General features: G+C 38.0%; 1 protein-coding gene across 7 annotated transcripts in view; it reads left to right on the top strand.

Annotated features, from left to right (window-relative positions):
• TRAPPC9 (trafficking protein particle complex subunit 9) overlaps window positions 1-22,723 on the top strand; it is a 508,568-nt gene that overhangs the window by 71,245 nt on the left and 414,600 nt on the right. For all 7 annotated transcript variants that reach the window (XM_055703587.1, XM_055703586.1, XM_055703588.1 and 4 more), the window contains 3 exons: window positions 4,607-4,733; window positions 6,321-6,453; window positions 12,535-12,698. In XM_055703587.1, the coding sequence (XP_055559562.1) occupies window positions 4,607-4,733; window positions 6,321-6,453; window positions 12,535-12,698 (424 nt within the window). The remainder of the gene's footprint in view (window positions 1-4,606; window positions 4,734-6,320; window positions 6,454-12,534; window positions 12,699-22,723) is intronic.

Raw genomic sequence — 22,723 nt, 5'->3', positions numbered from 1 at the left:
GGGTTAGGGAAGAATGTACACGGTATATACCAACTCCCCCCCCCCGCGGTTATTAAATCATTTTAATACTTGCAATTTCTCATAATAGTAACTCTTCCATCTTGTCCATAAGGATGTGCATATTTGGGGTGATTGTACTCCAGATACATTCATGTACCTATTTGTCTGTTACTGCCTGTATTTATCTTGATTTTTCTCTGGATTTTTTCTGCTCTGAACATACTCAATTTAAAACCTTTGGTGAGGAAGGTGCTCTTCTCTGACAGCTGGGTTGTAATCATTGTTTTTCCTGAACCTTGACCATTAGCCTTTAAAAATATTACCATATTACCATTGATGTATTTAATTTTTCTGAGTTCGTTTCCCTATTGTGATCTTTTAGTTTCTCCAGGATTACTTGGCCCTGATCCATTCCAAGCCTCAATTCCCTGCAATGAGGGAGCTCATAGGTGTCATAGATCAAAACTGCGGCTGGGCAGTGAGGTTTTTGGCTGGCAGCTTTGGGGTAGTATGGCAGCTTGTATATGTGCATGTATGGCCACTTCAGATGTGATTCTTGAGACTGTGCTGCTTTATGGTCTGCCTTGAGGTTATTTTTTCCTTTACAGAACCCTGAAAGGCTTTCAGGGCAGTGTCTTCCCACACATCCCCTCAATCCAACTTGATCATGGAGGATGCCTAATTGCTGGGTTGGGATACTGATTCATATGAAGTAAGAGCACGAAATTGGTTATACTGCAGGAAGTGAAAGGGATGTATAAATGTATGTCCTGACACGCAGCTTGAGTAAAAATATGAAGTGGAGAAGTAAGAACATGAGAGAAGGCTGTATTTACTCATTGCTTCCCTCTACCCCTTGCCCTAAGGAAAACTGGGCTAATTGGGACCATGTTTTAACAAAGAACTTCCCATATTTCAGAGAAGTGACCTGACTGTAGTTTTGCAATGGCATTGTAATTTCTTAGCATTTTGTATATATTTATAGGCACTTGGTATACTGGCTGGTTTGGGGACTTAGCTAGGAATGGAAAAAATGGTGTGTATGAATTGCTACAAGACAAGTTCAGTGTAGTATTATGAGAAAGCTTGAACTGGAAAGGCTTTCCAGTTTAACCGCTGCGTTAATGTCTCGGATGGAGTGACACACCTCACTCAAAAGAGGGAAGTACCAATATGTTTATTGTTACGAAATAGCGATTTAACAAAGTTTGATAGGAAATGTGACAGTGGTTTAATAAGATCTGGTGGCAAGGTGCACTTGAGTAATTACTGCACAGAGGACAGGGTCAGACAAAACTGTCAGGGAGACCCTCCCGTTGAGTCATGAGTTCAGAAAGGACCCACTTGCCTTCTCAACTCCTTCTCAGGGGAGAGTTTAGCTGTAGCTGGATCCAGACTTAGTCTCAGACTTGGTCAATGGTTTATGTCTAAAGGACTGTATGTGCACAATCTATCCTTTATACCGCTTAGCTAAGATTTCAAAGTTTAGCATGCTGTTAATCACTTACCAATGACCTGTTGCAGCAAGGAATCTCTTACCCTCGAGGAGTAACTTTGAGAGGTGCCCCTGCTCAAGGGGAGATCCTGGTGTGCAGCCTGCTGCCGTGCAGGAGAGCTCACCAGGCCCTGAGCTGTCCACTATTGATGGAGTAAGATGATTGATTGATAGTCATATTTGCATACTGACTACAGAAGTTGGTTTCTTTCAAACTGGGCTTAAGTTGGACCTTGGCCAGCAGTGTTAGGGGGTATATTGCTCAAATTAAACTTTGCCTATCGTGTCATTATCCACTTCGAGCCAGACACAGCCAGCATGACCAGATGCAGCCATTTTGACCGCCACAGGGGGTTATCACTTGGAGCGTTGTCACAGGAACAAAGGTCAGCATGGGGGCGGGAGCACACCACCACAATTGAGTTACCTAATCCCTTAGAGAATACCACTGAGGGAAATTCCAAAACTTCCTAGATAAACATGCTGGGAATGGTTCACGTGGAGTTGGTTCTGCTTCAGAGTAGGGAGATGGGTCGGATAATACTTAGGAGTCCCTGTCAGTTCTGTTTGTTTACATTTGCTATAGGTGGTACTAAACAAGATGTTGGAGGGGCTTTTTTATCATTGATTTTTTAGGACTTTTAAGTCCTTGAATTTAGTTAAATACTGAATAATCCAGATATATTTGAACATTTGGCCAAGTGATACTTCAGTGCTTTTGGGACTGAAATAATCTTACATACCCGTCTATACCTGTTTTAAAAGTGAGTTTTGGAGTGTGTGTGGCATCACCTTTTGTTCATGTTCTAAGATTTGCTTCAGCGAAAGCAGAATGGTTATTATGAAGACTCAGGTTAAGTCAGTACTAAAGTGTGAATGCTCACCCCATTCCTGTGGAATGAATCCCACTGAAAGGATTCATGGTCAGTCATATGCAATGAACTATGTTTCATCATATCTAAAATCAGTTTTTATTGGCTAGTTGTTGAAGTAATTACTTTGATAGCCTTATCCTGAAATATTGTGAGGAGTATTTCACCAAGAGTGCAAATACGGCCTGTTTAAACTCCCAGCTACATAAACATACCTTTTTGAAATGTAGTGATCGAGCTTGCATTTGTGAAGTGGGAATCAAAAAGGGTTAGTGCTCTGATAGGCTGCATGGTGAATATATAGGAAGACAGAAGTAGGTTTTTACTTACGTTTTTGTGGATTGTTTCTGACAGCTGAAGTCTCTTACGTGAAACTGGGAGAAAACTACAATTCAGTAGAAATGAGGGTTTGACCCAGCATTTTTTTATAATTAAATTGATGAAATCTGATTTTGTTCAATGATAAGGAATTGGGTGTTGTATCAACAGTACTGAGTCTACAAAGAAGAAATTTCTAGAATGAAGGATTTTACAGCTTTTGGGTGTATTATAGTCTTGATGACATCAGATCTTTGGTAGGAGAGGAATCAAGAGAACCTCACAAAGGTGTTCAGTTTGCTTTCTGGTGTGTTTAGAACTTTGCTGTTAAAAATCTTAGTCACAAAGCATGTATTTAGTTATGTAGAATGTACATAAAGATAGTTCTTAATTTTCCAGAAGGCACACTGCTTTCCTGGGAAGGAATAAATTCTGGTAACAGCTTTTAATTTGGTTGGGTTTTGACTGCTGGTAGGTTGATTTTGGGTAATATCTAGGAATTGCTTGAAGAAGACTTTTGCTGGTGGTTACTCCAAATGCAAATCAGGCCATTAAAGACTTAATATATATGACAGGTCAGGTTGCGGTCACTGGCTGAGTAATTCTGGTGGTGCCATTTGTGTTTTTTTAAGTACTTGTTATACAAGTATCAATTTTCCTAATTTCTAATTGGAATTAGAAACATCAGATGGCTAGTCTGCCTTTTACAGCTGACACGAACATTAGAGGTGCACCATTCAAAACCCAATTGAATTAAAAACTAGGCAGATAGAGATGTTTTCAGAGGGAAGCAGTGCTGGTGGTGTGGCACTGTGCAGCTAGCATTGCTGCTGCTTAAACTCCTTGTTCAGTCCTCAGTCTCTTAGTGGTTTTTGGTGGCTCGAAAAATGAATTTTTTCATCTATCTTTACTTTTTTTGTAGGGTTTTATAGTTCATAGCATGTACCTTTTTCATAGAGTTTTGAGTTCCTGTGAAGCTTTCTCATGGAGTTAAGGATCAATCCAGCTGTACTTTCTGCATTAATTGATGGAGATATTTAGATGGTGTCTTTATTAAAAAATAAAAAAAAAATAAAAAAAAATAAAAAAAAATGTGTATAGAAAAGCAGCTGGTAACTTAGACTTACGTGCTTTACAACATTACATTTCTTACTTGTAACAGTATGTTCTGTGTTCAAGCATTTTAAATTTATTAACCAAGGTTAAAATAACCCCCAGTCTGCTAAGTACAGTAATGCTGTGTTTAAAAAGTTTGTTACATAATTTTTTTCTTTCTGCTTAATTTCTTTTGTCCCATGTTTTAAATAGAGGATGCTAAAAGATTTCCCTGACACTAAAGGAGTAAATCATACAGTGCAACTGCGGGCATGTAGGCTTGATAGAGGATCAGTGTAGCAAAATGAATGCCTTATTCCAACTCATTGAAACATTAAGGTTGGATGGTAAAGCTAGTCTTGCTTTATTATCTGTAAATACTTTTTTTTTTCCTCCCCATGGATAAATATTTTCTACCCAGGAACTTTAATTAAAGCTAAGAAGAGCCACTATTGATGTTTGATTGCCACTGTCCAAAATATAAGCAAATATATAAGTAAGGTCACAGGTACAATTAAATTAGGTACAAAACACCAACATGCAGATATATCACTCATTTTTACTGTGCTTGGGTATAAATTTTTATTTTTCATACATTGTTCCCGCCTGAGACTCTGAAACACATTGAATACAGATCTTGCCATATTTCTAGAGGCATGCTTCAGTCACTGGAACTTAAAAACCAAAATAACTGCTACGAGCAAATTGGAATGAATCATAAAAGCTTGGGTGATACAATGCAAGACATTAGAATTTTAAGTATATATCATAAAAATGTTAGTGTATATCATAAGTGGATTTATCTGTGATTCTCTGACTTTTTCAGGGTCTCTTGACAACAGGAGTAGAATTTGAGTCTCTTCCTGCAGCTCTTTCTTTACCTGCAGAATCTGGTCTCTATCCAGTAACTCTTGTCGGTGTTCCTCAAACTACTGGTCAGATCACTGTCAATGGTAAGCAGTATCCTTAGTCATTCTCTTCCTAGTGAAACAACCATGTGTTTTACATCTCTGTGGATTATGTAAGTTTGTATGTCACGTAAGTATTTGCCACTCTGAATTCCTCTGGGTAAGGAAAAGAAAAACCCAAACCCATAAATGTTTTCTTTACTAGACTGCATTAAAAACATAGCCTGATAAAGCACTTGGTTGCAACAGCAGTAATGAACACATATTTACAGTATCTTGTGTATGAGAGCAAAAGGATAATGAACTCAAACTCCTCTTTATTAATGCTTTCATTTGGAAAGCTTCTGAGGAGGATTACTTGAATTTTTTCATGAGAATGCAGAAGATAATCTTGCAGTTAGTTTTTCTTAATTAATCATGTTCATGTAAGATTACAGAAATTTTTTGCAGATTTCTTCTGTAGAAAGGATTTAGCCAATGTGTGTAGTCTGTTGCAGTTGAGATATCATTTCATTAAGAAGCCTAAATAACGTTGTGTCTGTAGTAAGTAAAGAGAAGTAAAGAGCTTTTGTAGAAAATGAGCAGATCAGTCTCCTGGAAAAGGAGGGATATGTGAAGATGATAGCTTTAGCACATAGTAGGGCTGAATCATCTTACCAACACAATTTTAGGTACATGTTCCTGGAATACAGAGTTACAGGAAAAGAACCATTTTAATAAAGCTAAACACCAAAAGAAGATGGCTTTGAACTGGAAGAAACTGTTCTGAGTTTTTCTTAAGTGCTTTTCTGTCTGCTTATAAAATAATTCTTAATTTGATTTTTTTTTCCCCCTCTCAGAAACTATTTCAGTAAATACAGAATAGCATCAAAACATTCAGAGCATTTATGCTGTAGTTGTCTGCTTTTAGTTCCACGTGCAAAAAAAAATTATTGCAAGTAGAGGAGTTGATTTTTGTACCTGGTGACCGTTTGTGTGTCAATGTATCAAATTTTCCCTCAGATATAGTTTATATATATTGCCTGGTAAGGAATTGTTGTAGAGGTGCTTCCCTACTAAATTGAACTTTCAGAGGATAAGCTATGGTCTTTTATGGCAGGTGTCTGTGTGTATGCATGTGTACTTATTTTTTCCTAATTAATTTCCTTTGGGGTTTTTTTTATCCTTTGCTTCTGGATACAGTTGAGACTCTTTCCTATAAATGCTTTTTGGAGGAATTAGGGAACTGTTAACATATGTTGAAGGGTAACGAGTTTTATGCGGACCAGTGGATTAGGTGATGTGATATAAAATGCTGGTCTACGCTATGACTTGTGATGTTGATCTTGTAAAGGATTCTTACCATAATGCATGATAGAAATCATGGCCTTTTTAAAATTTATTTTATATGTCACAGATACAAGGGCATACATGTGTTGTTTGTATGCTGTCGTGTAGTTATAAATGTTGTTTAGGGCGTTTGAAAACCTTTTACATACTTTTGTGTGCTGAGAAGATTCTGCTGTAGAGAAGGTGGTGGGTGGTTTGGGTAGCAGAAAGACTGGTGAGATCTCGCTAGTAAGCTTAGTACTTTTCAACTTTTCAAGAAACAGAAAAATTCACAATATAGTGGTGTCTTCTTCTAAAAATCAGGTTACCATACTTCAGTTTTTGGAGTCTTCAGTGACTGCCTTCTGGACAATCTGCCAGGAGTGAAGACCAATGGCTGTACTGTCGAAGTGATTCCAGCTTTGCCAAGGCTGCAGATCAGTACCTCCCTTCCAAGGTGAGAAACTGAATTAAATGCTCATTTTATTTGGTTGTATCTAAACGTTAGTCACACACTGAATAAAAACTGCTTTGTCTGAGTATATATTCAGTGCTTTAGTAAACTAAGACATAGACTATACCTGTGCTATCTACTTTGGAACATAAAGCTAAGTTTTTTTGTTTTACTGCTTGAAACCTCGGGATTTCATAGGTAATATTTTGAGATTTAATTAATTGAGGGAATGTAATGGTTATTCATTATTAAAGTCATACTTTTAAAATAATGAATCCTTTAAAGGGTAAATGTTCTAAAATTTTGAAGTAAAGAGGTAATCCGTGGAACAGTGTAGGTTGGAAGGGGTGCCTCTGGAGGTCATCTGCTCAAGGATCTTGCTCAAAGCAGGGCCTGCCTTCAGAAGTGATATGACTTAAATGTTAGATCAGGTTGCCCAGAGCATGATCTAGTTAAGTTTTAATTATCTCCATGGGCAGTGTTTCCATCACCTCTGTGGGAAATCAGTTCCAATATCTGAACACACTCTCAAAAGTAAAAATCACCTCCTCTTCTTTTTTTTCAAACTGAACAAACACAGCTCTCTGAACCTGTCCTTGTATGTCATGTGCTCTAGCCTCCTAATAATTTTGGTAACCTTCTCCTGGATTTGCTCCAATATATAAATATTTCCATTGTTCAGGAGGGGCCCAAACTTGATACCATCCTACAGAAATGTTTAAGAGAATACATACAGAATATGTTTAAGACATACAGGAAGAATCAACTGAAATTACTTCCTTATACACTCACCAAAAAAGACGCAGTAGTAGTGTGGGGGTTTTGTGTGGCTTTGTTTTTTATGAAGCATATGGCTGACTAATTCCATGAGTTTAGAGAGAGCTGGTAAGACAGTGATTCAGTTCAATCTTTAGAACCTTTAAAGGTTCAAGAGCATTTACCCACTAAGCTGCATGTTGGTCACTGTATTTCAGAGTCTCACTATCGATCTACTGTCTTGCAAATAGCTGAATAGCTGTAAAAGTAGGGGTGTGTGTGTTGGTTTTTTTTTTTTTTAATGTCTTTTAGCTACGGATCAGGAAACAACCTTTTGTTACTTGTTACCATATTATATACGTCATACCTCTTTCTGTTCTATTGATTGGACAGTTTCAGCTCCATTTGTGATCCCTGGTGGGATGGTCATCAGTATCATATGATGCGAAGATATATATGTGTGTATATACATGTAATTTTTTAATTTATGTTGTTCTTCAGTATGGTTTACTTAGCAAAGCAAAGGAATCAGTTTGGTTCTGACTTCTCCATGCTGAACTCTACTTTTCTAATGTGGAATGGACTGTGTTGATGGCATCATATTAGAAAGATGTAAAGTAGTATCCTGGTTAAGACAGCAGAATAACAAAATGCTGCAATTGAATTACATGTTGGTAACTTCCCTATAAAAATTCTGCTAGCTGTGGAGTGTGTGTGGTTTGGCTGTAACCACAATTAATATTGGCTAGCCAAAGTTATGCATATATTAAAGAACAAGATGAATTTGAAATACCGAGGGAATTGCAAATATTCTTAAATGAACATATCATGTATTTTTTGTGGATATATGTTCAGCTGATGCTGTGAAACATTAATGAGTTCTTCTTTGTATATTGGTGTATATTGCCTTTTTTGTTGGTGTTGAATTAGTTTCTTCGGATGCTTTAGTTTGCTCAGTCTCGAGGCCTGTGATATCCTGGGAATACAGATGTGCCTCTGGCTACCTTACAGTATGCCAGAGGTGTCTCTATTTACCATCATTTACACCTTCTCCCAGCCTCTATGATATCAGCAAATTGCCTCCTGTGATCTTGTCAACAGCATTTATCCTTTGGGTACTCTGGAGGATGATGTGCTTCTAGAAGACATGGTAAAGAAATGAAAGAAAGAACTTTCTTGATTTGCAGACTGCAGGATAAAATCTGAAACCGATTTCTGCCCTTTTGTCTTGCTGATTTGCTTTGCGTTTACATTTTTGTTGATACCCATCTTACCAACATTTGATGATCTATTCTTGAGAGTCCTTTCCTAACACAGCACAGTAGTTTTTATAGCTGATTGTCTTTGGAACTTTCTGCTGTAGTGGAGCTGATGTTTCTTAACTTTTTACCAAATGTATTTATTTTTGAAGTATTTTGAGATAATCTTGATACTGTATTTCTTGCCTTGCTTTTTTTGTAGGTGAGACTGCTGGTACATAGGAAATGGTTTGTTTGAAAGGTTAATGATCTATAGCTGTTAATAATTTCTTCAGTAGTTAATTATCTAATAGTAATTTTGAGGTGATAGTCATATTGGCAAGAATAATTCCAGGCCTTTCTAGGCATACCATAACGTCTTGCTAGAACTGTAAATTTTTTTTTTATTGATCTGTGTTATAGAGGGTCAACTTAATAAGCTCATTTTAGCAGGAGCTGCAATGAAGCTTGCTGTGGGTTGAGAATGACTTTGTCGGTATATATTATCATCATTATATTATAAGTATTTATAATTATGCTTAAATTTATATGTATCATATATATAGTATATAAAATAGTACATTATTGAGTAAAACAGTCTTGATGGAAAAAGCCTATAAAGAAAGAAAATGGAGGGAAGAAAATGACAGATTTATAAATAATGAAAGACTTCTAATATGGATGACCTTAGACAAATATCACTTCCACAGGAACCAGAAATTTTTGAAACTGCATGCTAGTGTGCCAGGTATTAGGTTGCTTGCTTTCCAATATACTGAAATAATTTGCAATACTCATACACTCAAAATTTTTTTGTGGGCAAAGAGGAATGTATAAAGCTAAGAATTTGACGCTTGTATGTTAACAGCCTAAAATACAGGAATCATTAGTGCAGATGCAGTTATTACAGAAGGAAGAAAAAGAGAAAAATATTCAGAAGAAGAATCACTAATAAATACACTTAAAATTATTATCCACACAATTCCCATTTTCTACCTGTTATCCTGGTGTTACGTTCACCCTCCCACTGCTCCTCTGGATTCTAAGATTGGCCTTTTCAATATGGTGGTACAGCATCTGGAGACCTTCACTGGGAGGAATGTGATGTTGATAATTGTTTTTCCTATTCTGGAAAACACTTGAGATAGTTTTTGTTTGCTAACACATTTTAATGCCTTGTACTTTATTAACTCAAGCTCCATGTTACATCCAAATTTAATATATGGGATGCTTTTTTTGTATATTGGATTCTTGTTTTCTTTGTTACCCCTGAAAGCTCTTCTTGTCCAGTTCCAGGTCTGCATTTCTTTGGCGGTTAGTGAATTGTTTATAGCTGTGGGGCGTGCAGTGCTAAGCCTGTGCCCCACCTCTTATCATCCCATGCCAGTAGGCCTTTGCATTCAGTGTCTCCCCTCTGCAATGCCTCTGCTGTCATACCAGTCCTGTGTTTCTTTCACTGTGTTAGCCATAAATATTTCATTCTACCTAGTACACTTTCTTGTTACTACTACCTATGTAAAGTTATGGTTGTGCCATACAGAGGTAACAGAAATAAAGCAATAAATAGCATAGCCACCAAGCCAGAAGAAAAACTGCAGCTACAGCTACAGTAAGTCAAACCAAATTTGCAGGCAGGTCAGGACAAGTTCAGAGCAGGCATGGAATCAGAATGGTTTGTCTTGGACAGTTGGACAGTCTAGTCCAACCCCTGCTGCTATAGGGTTCCACTGGATCAGGTTGCTCAAAGCCCCGTCCAACCTGGCCTTGAGCACTGCCTGGCATGGGGCATCCACAGCTGCCCTGGGCAACCTGTGCCAGTGCCTCACCACCCTCATCGTAAAAAAAAATTTCTTGCATCCAATCTAAATTGGCCCTCTTATTTTAAAACCATTGCCCCTTGTCCTGTGACTACAGGCCTTGGTCAAAAATCTTTCTCCATCTTTCTTATAAGCCCCCTTGTAAGAACCAAAAGACCACAATAAGGTCCCCCTGGAGCCTTCTCTTCTCCCGCCTGAACAACCTCAGCTTTTTCCACCCTTCTTCACAGCAGAGCTGTTCCAGCCCTCTGGTCATTTTTGTGGCCCTCCTCTGGACCTGCTCCAGTAGGTCCATGTCCTTCTTACGCTGGGACACCAGAGCTGAAGGCAGTACTCCTAGTGGGGTCACACCAGAGCGGAGTAGAAGGGGAGAATCCCCTCCCTCAACCTGCTGGCCATGCTGCTTTTGCTGCAGCAGTCCAGGGTACAATGGGCTTTCTGGGCTGCAAGCGCACATTGCTGGGTCATATCTAATTTTTCATCCACCAATATCCCCATGGCAAGCCTTAGTCCTAAGGCCTTTCCAGTTCAAAACAAGGCTGGTGGCTATGCAGTTCTTAAACAAGAATTGAGATGGTTTTTAATTTAAGAAGCTGTATTTCAGAAAAGGACGTGTAACCTGAATTAGCTTGGGCTCATGTTTCAGATGTACATTTATACAGTAATTGAAAATGCCATTTATTTGGTTTTTTAGTATGCAATACCTTGATACTTTTGTATCTTGATAAATGTAAGGGGAGAAAAGAAATTCTTTCTTTGCTGTCGCTCCAAATGCCCAAGCTTCAGAGTGCTGCAATGATAACTGTACATGACAGTAAATTTTAAATATCAAAAAACGTGTGTGTAAGTACTTGTTGTCATAGATGCATTCTGAAAGACTAAAATCTGCTTTTGTTTGTGGAGGCTGCTTATCTTGTGCTAAAGAAGGGTAGGATCAAAAGGAAGGATAACAGAAATACCTGCCAAAAGAAGTTACTGAACCTGGGTTTATCAACAGATTTATTGGTCATTAATCTCATAGCTTTTGCCCTTGTATCCTTGATGCCTTCTGACCACTCTGCATTAGCATGAAAAATACAGTCAGAAATTGAACCTCTGCCCATCTGTCTTGTTCTGCAATCCTCCTTCCCTTGTTCATGTTCTAAAGAGTTCATTTATATTTGCAATTTCACCTTCCACAGAGTGATTTTATTCCAGGATCCACTCCTATGAGGTTTATGCCCTCTGCTGTCCACTAAAATTGCATTCTCTCAACTCCTGTATTACTACTTCCTAGCAAAGGTCAAGGTTACTGTTCAATTCTCCTTTATCCATAATGTGTTGCCATAGCACTGTGCATATCTGCCATTTCAGTAATTGGCTGCTTTGACACATTTGTTACTTTAAAATGAAATGCTTGATACTTATTTAAATAATTTCTCATGTTTCTGAAGCTTTAGATACCCATGCATTTTCTCAAAGAATAATTTTTGTTTCATCTCGAAGTTATTTTTACAATATATATTGCTCTGCTAAGTATATCTTACCTCATATTTCAGATACTGTGTATGATCCCTTAAGAAACCAGTTTCTGGATCAATTGTGTAAAACGGTGCTACTTACCTGTCATTAAAGGTGTTTGTCTTCATTCTGCATTTATCTTATGTTGGTGGAGTTTGGGAATGCCTAATAACATAAGATAATGTATCCTCGCTTGTACAAAGTTTTAACCTTTTCTGAGGTTTCTTCCACTGGTTGACTTCATTTTCACTTTTGTAATCTTTATGTGCTGGTCGGAGCACCTTACGGACTTCAGGATCTTGCGGAGGACTGTCACCCTCATTTCTTATGTAGTGCTCAACTTCTTATTCTCCTCATTTTTAGTTTTTATTTTTGTGTTCAGCTTTTGATACTTGTTGTTACTCAACCCCAGTGTACAAACACTGGTAGCTCAGATAGCACTGTTGTCAAGTTTGCTCATTCTAACGACCTGGTCTTGCACTTTTTCTCTTTTCCCTTTCTTACAGTTTTTGCAGCAATTTTAAACAAGCTTTCAAATTTAGGAATACATATTTTATATCGTTTGAAATCTGACTTGTCATGTGCATAAATTATTAATGTTTGTCCTCAATGGTTATAAAAATTACTCTGGTGAAATTAAGAATGGGAAATGGTATCTAGTATCGTCAAGATTGCAGAGCAGTAGTTTCTGAGTCTTCAAAGAATAGTTAGAGTATGGTAACTTGGACAGAATTTAATATTTTTGTCATAATACTTTGTGTCACATTTTGTAGGTCTGCTCATACGCTTCAGCCTTCTACAGGGGATGAAATTTCTACGAATGTGTCTGTCCAGCTGTACAATGGAGAGACCCAACAGCTTATCATTAAGTTAGAAAATATTGGAACAGAACCACTGGAGAAACTAGAGGTCACAGCAAAAACAGTCAACACTAAGGGTGTGTATGCTGATTTATGTTTAGGAATTATATTGATCACTTTTTCTCCTATAAAAGGGGACTACTGTTATACTACTTTTAGGTCAGTTTAAATACCATAATCCCTGTTACGGAACTGGAATCATTCAGTTGGATTTTATTGTAGGAATATAGAAATGAAAGAGGATGTAAGAAAATGTAGAAAGAAAATGAAAGAAATTGTAGAACCATCTGTGTGTCAAAGGGTCACCTGCTTTTTGGAAATCTAGATTTCATTTTAATGTTACTTGGGGAAAAAAAATCCTGAGGCAATGACTAGTAAAAAGCAAGAATCTTGAGTCTAAATTATTTTCTCCTTATGTCTAAATATACTGATTAGTTAAATTACCATTAGCGGTGATGTTGTCCTACTTGAGGGGGTGGAAGTAAATAAGCCTACTTCTATGTCATTCAGTGAGCAATCAGAAAAAAACAGGATAAAAGACTTTAAAAATCAAGGCAATAAATAAGCTATGGGGAGTTAAAAGAATAATTGAAGGTATGGAGGAGATACAGTACATCTCTTTCTTCCACTTAGTTCTCCTAAAATACTCTGTACTTGTTAGTAATAAAGTAGTCTGATAGGTGAAGATTGCTTTTGTTTTGTGATGTGTTTTACAGTTTTTGTTTTGTCCTCTGAGGCATCGTTACAAAAATGATATTAACAGAATATTAACAGAACTGCAGATGACAAGGAAGATAATCCTTACTTATGATAGAAATACCTTATTTTATTCTGTCAGTGCCAGAATATAAAACAGTGTGATACCTCGTGATTTTTGTACATTTCAGTATTTATGCTTGTGATTTTTTTGTTTTGAGTATCCTCTTCTCTACAACCTAAGAGGAGTTGCCAATCATCTAAGAATAGATTTTCTGTCTGAGACTTGTTACCAAAATAATTTTAGAAGCAGAAACATATGATGACTTACTGTTCTTATTTCAGTAATTCCAGCGTGCTTCTACTGTGCTAGGTCCTGCACGTATGGAATGGAGAGACCAAATACAACATACACATTAAATGGTGGAGTTAATGTATGGAATGTATTAAAGGGTGGAATATATGGGACTTTGAATCAGATGCTAATCAGACTCTAGAGTACATAACATTATGCAGTTAATTGATTCAGAATTTTGAAAGATAGTCTTGTCAGCTTGAAAGCCATTATCTCTCAGTTAAAACTTTTGTTAAAAACAATGGGGAAAAAGAAGAGTTGATACACTCAGCTATGAGTTCAGTAAAACTTTAATTTTACTTCATCCTTCGTTTTCTTTCTGTATAGAAAATGTTTACAATGAAGCCTCTCTTGTATTTAGATCTTACATGTTATTAAGCATGATAATAATTGTCTTTATCAGAAAAGGGAAAATTTCTTTTGAGTAAATTACAGATATGCATACTCAAAAAATGCAAGACTTAAATTGCCATTTTGGAAAACCAGAAATGAGAGTGAGTTTTGAGAACCATCAAATGATATTTGTTCTGAGAGTGTGAGAACCATGCCATCAGAATCATAGAATTGGAGAAATCTACGGGGGCAGGGACTGCTGGAAATTATCTTAAATATTAAAGCAAAACTTTGGATTCAGCTTGACAGGACCCTGGATAACATAATCTTCAGTTTCTTGCATTGTATCACAGAGGTGAAATGCCCCTGTATTTGGAAATCTATGCTCAAGATGAACCATGTTATTGGAGGACAATAAGTATGACTTGTTACACCACGTAAAAAGTGTATGTGATGTAAAACACTGAAAAACACAGTCCATGGCAAAAGAACTGATTGTCCACATTAAGCATGTAATTATGTTATTTCAGATGTGATTGTGTGTAGGTCTTGCAAAGGATGGACCTTTGCCTTTTTTAATGGACTCTATTCCATTTTAATTATTACCATAAAGTTACACAAATGCATAAGGATGGACTCATGGTACAGTGTGACATTTGACGTGGGATTCTGGCGGTCAACAGGGAACTAAAGATTTATGATGTCAGTAGCTCGTTTTGATCAGTAAATACTACATGCATGGAAATAATGTGGATATGGCATCAAAACATCTGTAATACCAACACAAACTCTTAACTTGATGTTATATAGCAAGTTGAGAGCATATGCAGATGCTTATGAACTATCTGTAGTACGTTAAGAAGTTATCTTTTGGATATTCTTTACTACTCCCCAGATGAAAGGGGCCTGTGATTTAAACTTCTCAAGGTCTCCTTCAAAGCTGTTGGGCATCTTCGTCTGCCATGACCACAGCTTGCCTGTCAACTGTTGAGAGCCCAGGAGAAGTTGTCCATTTCAGCCAAATATGAAGAGCTTTCAATCATTCTTTTGTTTCACCTGATTTGCTTTGGTTCTTGTAGTTTTGGCAGTTGCTCGTAAATCTTTTGCAGCTCCTGCATGCCTGCGTGTCTGACTTCCATTTCCTTACCTTCTCTTTCTGGGGCCACAACTTTTAGCACAAAGGTGAATGCGGTAAATGGCAAACATTCTCATTTTTTAAACTGAAATGACTGGGTGGGATTACCTGTTGCAGTGCAGTGACCTGACCTCCCTCCTTTGTTGTGTTAGCTATAGCCAGTCACTTTTCTTGAGGAAGCCCACTTCTCTGGCAGTGTTTTCAGTGGTATCTGGTTGATGAGAGCCTCTGGAGATCAGGCTTGCAAACTTGCCTTCCCTTGCTTCCTCTTTTCTGTTTCTTTCAGGTGCAGCTCTTTAGCTTTTTCACTCTGGCCTTCAGATAAATGAGCAGAAATTGCAGCTCACCCTGTGCAGTTCGTAAAGGACATCACGGGGTTTTTGAGTCCTTTAGCAGCCATGCATTATGGAACAGATCCTTAGGCAAATCAGTAAAAGGGACTTGTCATGCTGCCACAATAAACATGTCTGTCATGTCTTTTAATGTCGCATTGCACCGCTGTCTACCAGGCGGTGGTATCTGTAGGTTGGACATCACACATATACTGTCAAGGTCAGCTCTGTGTCACCTTGTACTATCCCTCACCAGGTCAGATGGTCTGATACTTTTTTTAGAATGATAACATTTGCAAAGGGGGTTGCCTTTCCGTCCTTTTTTTCTAGTCAGCTCTTGTCAGAAGCTTGTTATATCTCAGTTAGGGGGTACACTCTAGTGACAGGATAAGAGGAAATAGCCTCAAGTTGCATCAGGGAGGTTTAGATTGGATAGTATGAACAATTTCTTCAACAAAAGGGTTGTTGAGCGTTGGAACAGGTTGCCCAGGGAAGCGGTTGAGCGACCGTTGCTGGAGGTACTTAAAAGACTTGTAGATGTTGTGCTTAGGGACATGGTTTAGTGGTAACCTTGGCAGTGCTGATTAACAGTTGGTGTTGATGATCTTGAAGGTCTTTTCCAACCTAAACAATTCTATAATGCTATGATAACCCAACTATTTGATCCACTCAGGGGCAAATGTAACACCACTGTTTTCAAAGTTGAGGCACTGAGAGGAGTGTGCCAGGCATTTTTACCAGCCTCGCAGATGGTTAGGCTATAGTAGTGAGCATCAGCTGCATACACTGAATGAACCTGGATGGTGAAACAAAACCTCGCTGGTCTTTCTTAAAGAATACCTCTGGAATTTAAACAGAGAGAAATAAATTCACCTGTCTAGCTGTATTCTTTCTACGATCTTTGAATACATCTGCGTATGGTTTCAGTTGTTCAGCTGTGCCAGACCACAAATGAATCTACTTTGAGGTCCAGGTAACCCATTTTAAGAACGGTGAATATCCTGGAATAGATCCATGTACCTCTTTTGCCAAACAAAACTGTAAAATGTTTCAAATTGGAGCTGGGTTATGTTGCATAGAGAGTTGTGAATGCAGGTAGGCTTTTCTCCAGTTAGCCCAAATGTCCTTGTGAAGGTAGGACACAGAGTGCTGGTAATCCAGCCCCAGTTTAGCTGCTGTGGTTTTACTGTCCAGGTTTCTCAGCTCAAGTCTCTTCCCCTCTGCCCACACTGGCTGACAGAGATCATGATTTTGTATGATTCTTACTAACACTTTTTTTCAGCTCATAGGATAAATACCAAATCATTCATGATTGTAGAGCATTTTCTTTTGTCCTTTTAGGTATACTTGCTAATTGCCCAGAGGAAACTCTGCTAGATACATTTGCTTTGTAAAGAATGTAACAAGTCCTGCAAGTTCATTTCTGTCTACCAGGTCTGAGTTAAGAATGTTCTGGATTGTCTCCTCAATTTGAAAGAGGCTGGTTTTCCCCAATCTCAAAATTAATAATAGGTACACTGCCTAAAAGCTGATGAAGTATTAGTACTTTGAATCCTGTATTTCTGTTGTGCACACCCCACAGTTCCTCATTTACAAAAAGGTGCTGGATACTTTGCAGTGCTAAATACGTAACTTTAATTTTTACTAGAATTTCTTGCAGTTGGAGAAGTTAAGATGTATGACTGCCAATGCCTGTGTGTTTGGAACCAATAGTTTTTTGGAGGCCCTGTGTGTTCTGCTAGGAATGTATACTTCAGCAGGGGAGGCATCAAGAATCAGACATGCAGATTACCATAGAAGTCTGAGGAACTTTGATACCTCGAAGCACATCAGATTTCTGTCACCAGGTGTCTGATCATACTTGCATTTAGTGTACCTTTGTGCATGTTGAACTCAGAGATGTGGGGTACCCTGGTCTTACCCTTCTGTGCTAGTTGGAAACTGCTGGTGTGTTTGTATTTTGTATCAGCAGCTCAGTTTGAGAAGCAGCAATTGGTTGGGTTGTGTTCCACCCAGACTTTACCTTTCAGCTGTAGTCTGTTACATTTTTCTTTCTATTTTGTTTCTTTTTGTCCTTACCTTTAAACTTTCCTCCAGTTTTCCAAGTGTTCCAGTTCAATTGTAGTGTTGCGAGCCATCTTGCTCAACCTCCAGGCATCATCTGTATCATCTTTTTATCCTTCTGTGCTGTCCTGGTTTCTGCTGGGATAGAGTTAATTTTTTCTTGGTGGCTAGTGGTGCGCTGTGTTGGATTTGGGGTGGGAACAGGCTGCTTGGGGACTTTCTGGTTTCTTAGGCCTTGCTGGTGGGAGGGCTGGAGGAGTACAGGGAGTTGGGAGGGGACTCAGCCAGGACAGCTGACCCAAACTAGCAAAAGGGGTGTTCCATAGCATGGGACTTCACACTCTGTATATAAACTGGGGGTGGGGGCATTGGCCAGGGCTGGGGGTCATTGCTCAGGGACTGGCTGGGCACTGGTCTGTGGGTGGTGAGCCGTAGTATTGTGCATGCTTGTTTCTTTTCTCCCTTCCCTTTGGATTGCATTCCTCTGCCCTTCTCCCTTCTTTTCTTTATGACTGCTATTGTTGTTGTTATTGTTCTTTTGGTTTTATTTTATCTCAATTGTTAAACTGTTCTTATCTTAAACCTTGAGTTTTACATTCCTTTGTGATTCTCCTCACTGGGTGAGGGGGGAGTGAGTGAGTGGCTGTGTGGCATTTAATTACTGGCTGGGGATAAACCCCGAGATGGGGGGGGTTTGTTGTGTGGTTTTTCTTTTTTTTAATCTGTGTTTGTGATCTTAGAACGCTGTTCCACATATATACAATTTCTTTGATGCTTTGAGTTTTGCAATTTTGAGGATATTTGCAGATCTTAATGCTGTAGTTAATTCAGTTCCATCCTGTCCCATTCTCCCATGGACAGACAAAGACATGAGAATTCAAGCAGTGTCCTACTAGGGCTGATTATCCACCTAGCTCTGTAGGCACAGGACATCAGGAATTGTTGCTTGGGGAGAGCAACTATTGCGGTGTTTGTGCTTGCTCAGCATCTGTAGTTTCTGTACATAACTATTGCTTTTGAAGTAGCCCTTTGTGGACTTGCCCATGAATTTTGCCTTTTCTGTTTTGAAGCTGCTGGTGCTGCTTGCCTCTTCAGTCTCCTGTAGCCACAGATTATAGTTCACTACTGCATGGGTAGAGAAGTGCTGTTTCTCTTTTAATCTGATCTCCTACTAGTTTTATCAAGTGTTTCTAGTTCTCATACCAGGGAATTTAGTGAGCAGCAGTTCTGCATTCACTTTATGTGATATTTTTCTAATTTTTGTAAATTTCTGCAGTCATCTTCCCCTGCTCGTCCTTTCAAATTGAAGGGTCTGTGCTCACATGGCAGCTGCTTTGCCCCTTCATCAATTTAGTTACCCTTCTTTGGACTGTCTCTGGCTCTAGTATGTTCTCCTTGCAGTACAGAGATGAAATCTGCAAACAGCATTTAGGATGTGAGCCCACCAGGATTTTGTACAGTGGCAAAATTCTCCCCCTTTGTCTTGCTCTCAGCATTCTTTGTAATGACATCCTGGTTTTTTGTTTTGGTATGGTTTGTGGGGTTTTTTTGTTGGTTTGGTTTGGGGTTTTTTTCCTGTTACTGCTCAATACTCTGATTCTGTAGGGATTCCATGAATCAATGGTGATTCTAGGATTTCTTTGTGGAGTTCTAATTGCCAGTTCTAGGTTCAATGTACCGCGCATAGCTCATCCCTCCCCCTGCCCCAGTTGTATTATTTTACCTTTATTTATATTGAAGTCCTTTTTTTTGCCTACTCAGTTGATTTCATGAGGTCCTTTTTAGTTTCTTGCCTTTGACAGTACTACTTCCCTATATGATTTTGAAATCTAGTTAAGATAAACTTTGGAAATAAATCTGGTCAAGTGGTGGATGTAATTTGCAGAACAATTTAACGCTGATAGTCTTAAAAAATGTTACTGAAAGAAATGTCTTTGTCTACACTATTGTTCTTAAGAAGAGAAAAAAAAGAAACTAAAATCTTGGTAGCCCATAAATCTACATGTTTGCAATCTATGCAATTGAGATATTAATGTTCAAATATACCAAATACTAAATACACATTGCTAGTTTAATTTGAATTTGTTCCTATTAAGTAATTCTTAAATTCGTCATTTTATGGTTTTGTTTCTTCACTTATCTTGAGAAAATAATTTTGGAAAAGTGGTAGCAGTCCTAATACATGTTGTTCTATACAATAGCTTGAATTTGTGATGGTGGGAAGGCACAAACAGATTATGGCTTCTCATAATCGTTTTAATAGCCATGTAAAGTTAAATACCCAATCAAAGAGCGAAATTATTTCAGTAAAGAATTTTATAGATGCGCTTACATTAAAATAAACCATGGCAAAAAGACAGATTTACCTGGGAGCCTAAGACTGAAAAGAATTGAGGAACTGATGTTCTTGTGATCTCAAAAGACTTGCTTTTCTATCAGGTTTCTCTGTGCAAAATGCCAGTGGGGATTGATTTTTTGGCAGACCCTAAAATCAAGTTGGGTTAAGGTAACCCAAAGTTACATTGTGGGTAAACTACTGTATATTTGTTATGACTGTAGTAATTTAGTATCCAGTAAATTGATAAAACAAGTTACTCATTTGAACTCTTGACTAATAGTCAGTTATAACTTCGGTTGTTTGCAAAACACAAATTTTTGGACTTTCTGAAGTATAAACTGAAACTGCAACTGAACACAGGCATGCGCCAGATAAAACTCTTTCCCACTGGACTGAAAGCTTTGAAGCCCCTTGCCATAGTATAATTCACTGTAATAATGATTACTGAACAAGGTGAAGAAAACATTATTAAACTATAAGCCACCGTCAGATAAATATAAACTAGGTTGTTCTCTACAGCTTAACTTTTAGCTCAAACGTTTAGACCTTGTCTTGTAATTACAGGTGTTAAATTAGAGAGTATCTGCAAAGGCTGTTCTCACTTGGGAAGTCTTTTCACTCATCTTCAAATTATATTTATTTAATGAAAATACATTTTGGAAACAATTTGTTCGTTAAACTGAAGACCACTCAAGTGCTTGGGATATGTCATTCTTCTTTGCTTACACTAAAGAAAAACATCGCTTTAGCATGTTATGGTCTTCCTTACCAGGAAAAGGGGATAGAGATTGCTGTACTTAAGCTACCTTTTTTTTCTTGAAAATAGAAGAAAATCAGAACAGTGATACAGTTACAGCTAAACAATTAGATGAGGTGGAGGTGACTTTAAGGAAACAATTGTTAGGATTTTTTTTATTTTCACCTCATCTTTGCTCATATAAAGAAGTCTATAATATTGATTTGATGTGGAAAGAGACAACACTTGATGGTCTGTGAGAAAAAAATATATCTCAGGCAAAGCAGTTACTGTTTAGCTAGAAGTTGATGGAAAAATACTCACTTTTTTTTTTACCTTCCCTAGATGCAGTTGTTTCTATGCAAATCAAGTTTGGACCGGAATTCTAAGTACTACTTTTCTTGAAAGATCCTTATTCTAGATGGCAGTTGTTGAGGCAGTCTTCCCACCCTGTTTTCTCACACGTGGATCTTAGATGATGGTTTTGGAAAGGCTCTGAAATACAGTAGCCTGGTATGAAGTAGAGGTGAACTGTGTGACTTTCAGTGGTCCCTGTGTTAAACAAAGCACGGGGTCTTTAAAACACAAAGGTATTTAAATGAGCCTTTAGAAGACTTATTCAGCGTACTTTGGAGATAGTATGCATTGCTACAGTAAATTAATATATTTTTAGGATTCTTCCAGTCAAACAGTCATATTTACTTATGTATTAATAGTCTTTTCTGCAGTGTTTAGCATTGTGTAGTCTAGCAAATATTAATGAATTTATGGACGTAGTGGGTTAACCCCAGCCAGAACCGAAGCCCCCATCCAGTTGCTTGCTCACTCTCCCCATCCTCTTGCCCCAGTGGGGTGGGTAAGAGAATCAGAAAGGCAAAAGTAAGAAAACTCAGGTAGAGATAAAGATTGTTTAATAAGCAAAGGATAGAGGAATTAAAAATCAGAACAACGTTAGATTTTAAGGTATGGAATATCCTTTTGGTTGATCTGGCTCAGCTGGCCTGGTTGTGTTGCTTTCCTGCTTCTTGCCCACTGCTGGCCCACTCGCTGGCAAGGCGGAGTGGGAAAAGAGAAAGCCTTGCTGCTGTGCAGGTACTGGGCACGACGGCCAAAAAGGTGGTGCATTAACCAGCACTGTTCTAGTCACAAATGCAAAACAGCAGCATACAGGCTGCTTGAAGAAATTTCATGAACTCCACCTCAGCCAGACCCTGTACAATGGATTTCCTCCCCCTGCTCCCCAGGATTATCCATGAAGTGCGTGAAAGAAGTAAAAGATGAGCAAATATTTTTTTGAGCCTATTTAGTACCTAAAGAAAGATTAATTCAGGAAGAAGTCACTGTATTATTGTACCATTCTAGCATGAAACAACCTTTTCTGTCATTCTAAAAAAATTTTTTCCTCTTGCATAAAGTTCATGGAATAGCACTTTTTGGATTGTTTTTGCTGAAGGTACTTAAATGTCCATCACTCTAGCTTTTGGCATACTACAGAACTTGAAATAACACATAACTAACTCACGCTGCTGAAGCGGACTTAACCCTCTGCTGCTCTTTATTTCAAGATGTATCTTTTGATGTTACCGGAGTACTAAGGAGACTGAGTAACTGGATAAAGTATCTCAATGTATTGATGAACAGTAAATTTTTTTTCCTCATATTTTTTCCTCATATTTTTCCTGGGTTTTTTTTTCCTCATATTATTTTCTGGCATGTTAAGCTTAGGAGAGAAGAGCTAATAATTACAGGTGCCCTGTCTCATATGGACCAATGATAAATAATGTATCAAACAAATATCTTTTAACACAAAGTAATCCTGTCTGGCAACATCATTAATGTTTGGGGTTTGTATACTTTATGCTTCTCAGTTTTCAAAAAGGACTTTATTTTATTAAAAAAAAAAAAAAAGAAAGACAATAGTATTCCTAGTCTTCTCCGTTGCTCAACAGCTAAATAAATAATGTTGTTACAGGTGCTTCAGAATTTTAACTGATTTATTCTGGTGTAATATTTGGATTAAATGTTTTTTGGCATTTCCTGAGCTGAAGTCTGTATGATTCAAAAACTCTATGAACTTCTAGGTCCCATTCAGGCGGTATTCAAAGTCTATGTA

Source organism: Falco cherrug, chromosome 3, assembly GCF_023634085.1.
Source record: "Falco cherrug isolate bFalChe1 chromosome 3, bFalChe1.pri, whole genome shotgun sequence".
Taxonomy (NCBI): domain Eukaryota; kingdom Metazoa; phylum Chordata; class Aves; order Falconiformes; family Falconidae; genus Falco; species Falco cherrug.
This window is presented reverse-complemented; position numbering and strand designations above follow the sequence as displayed.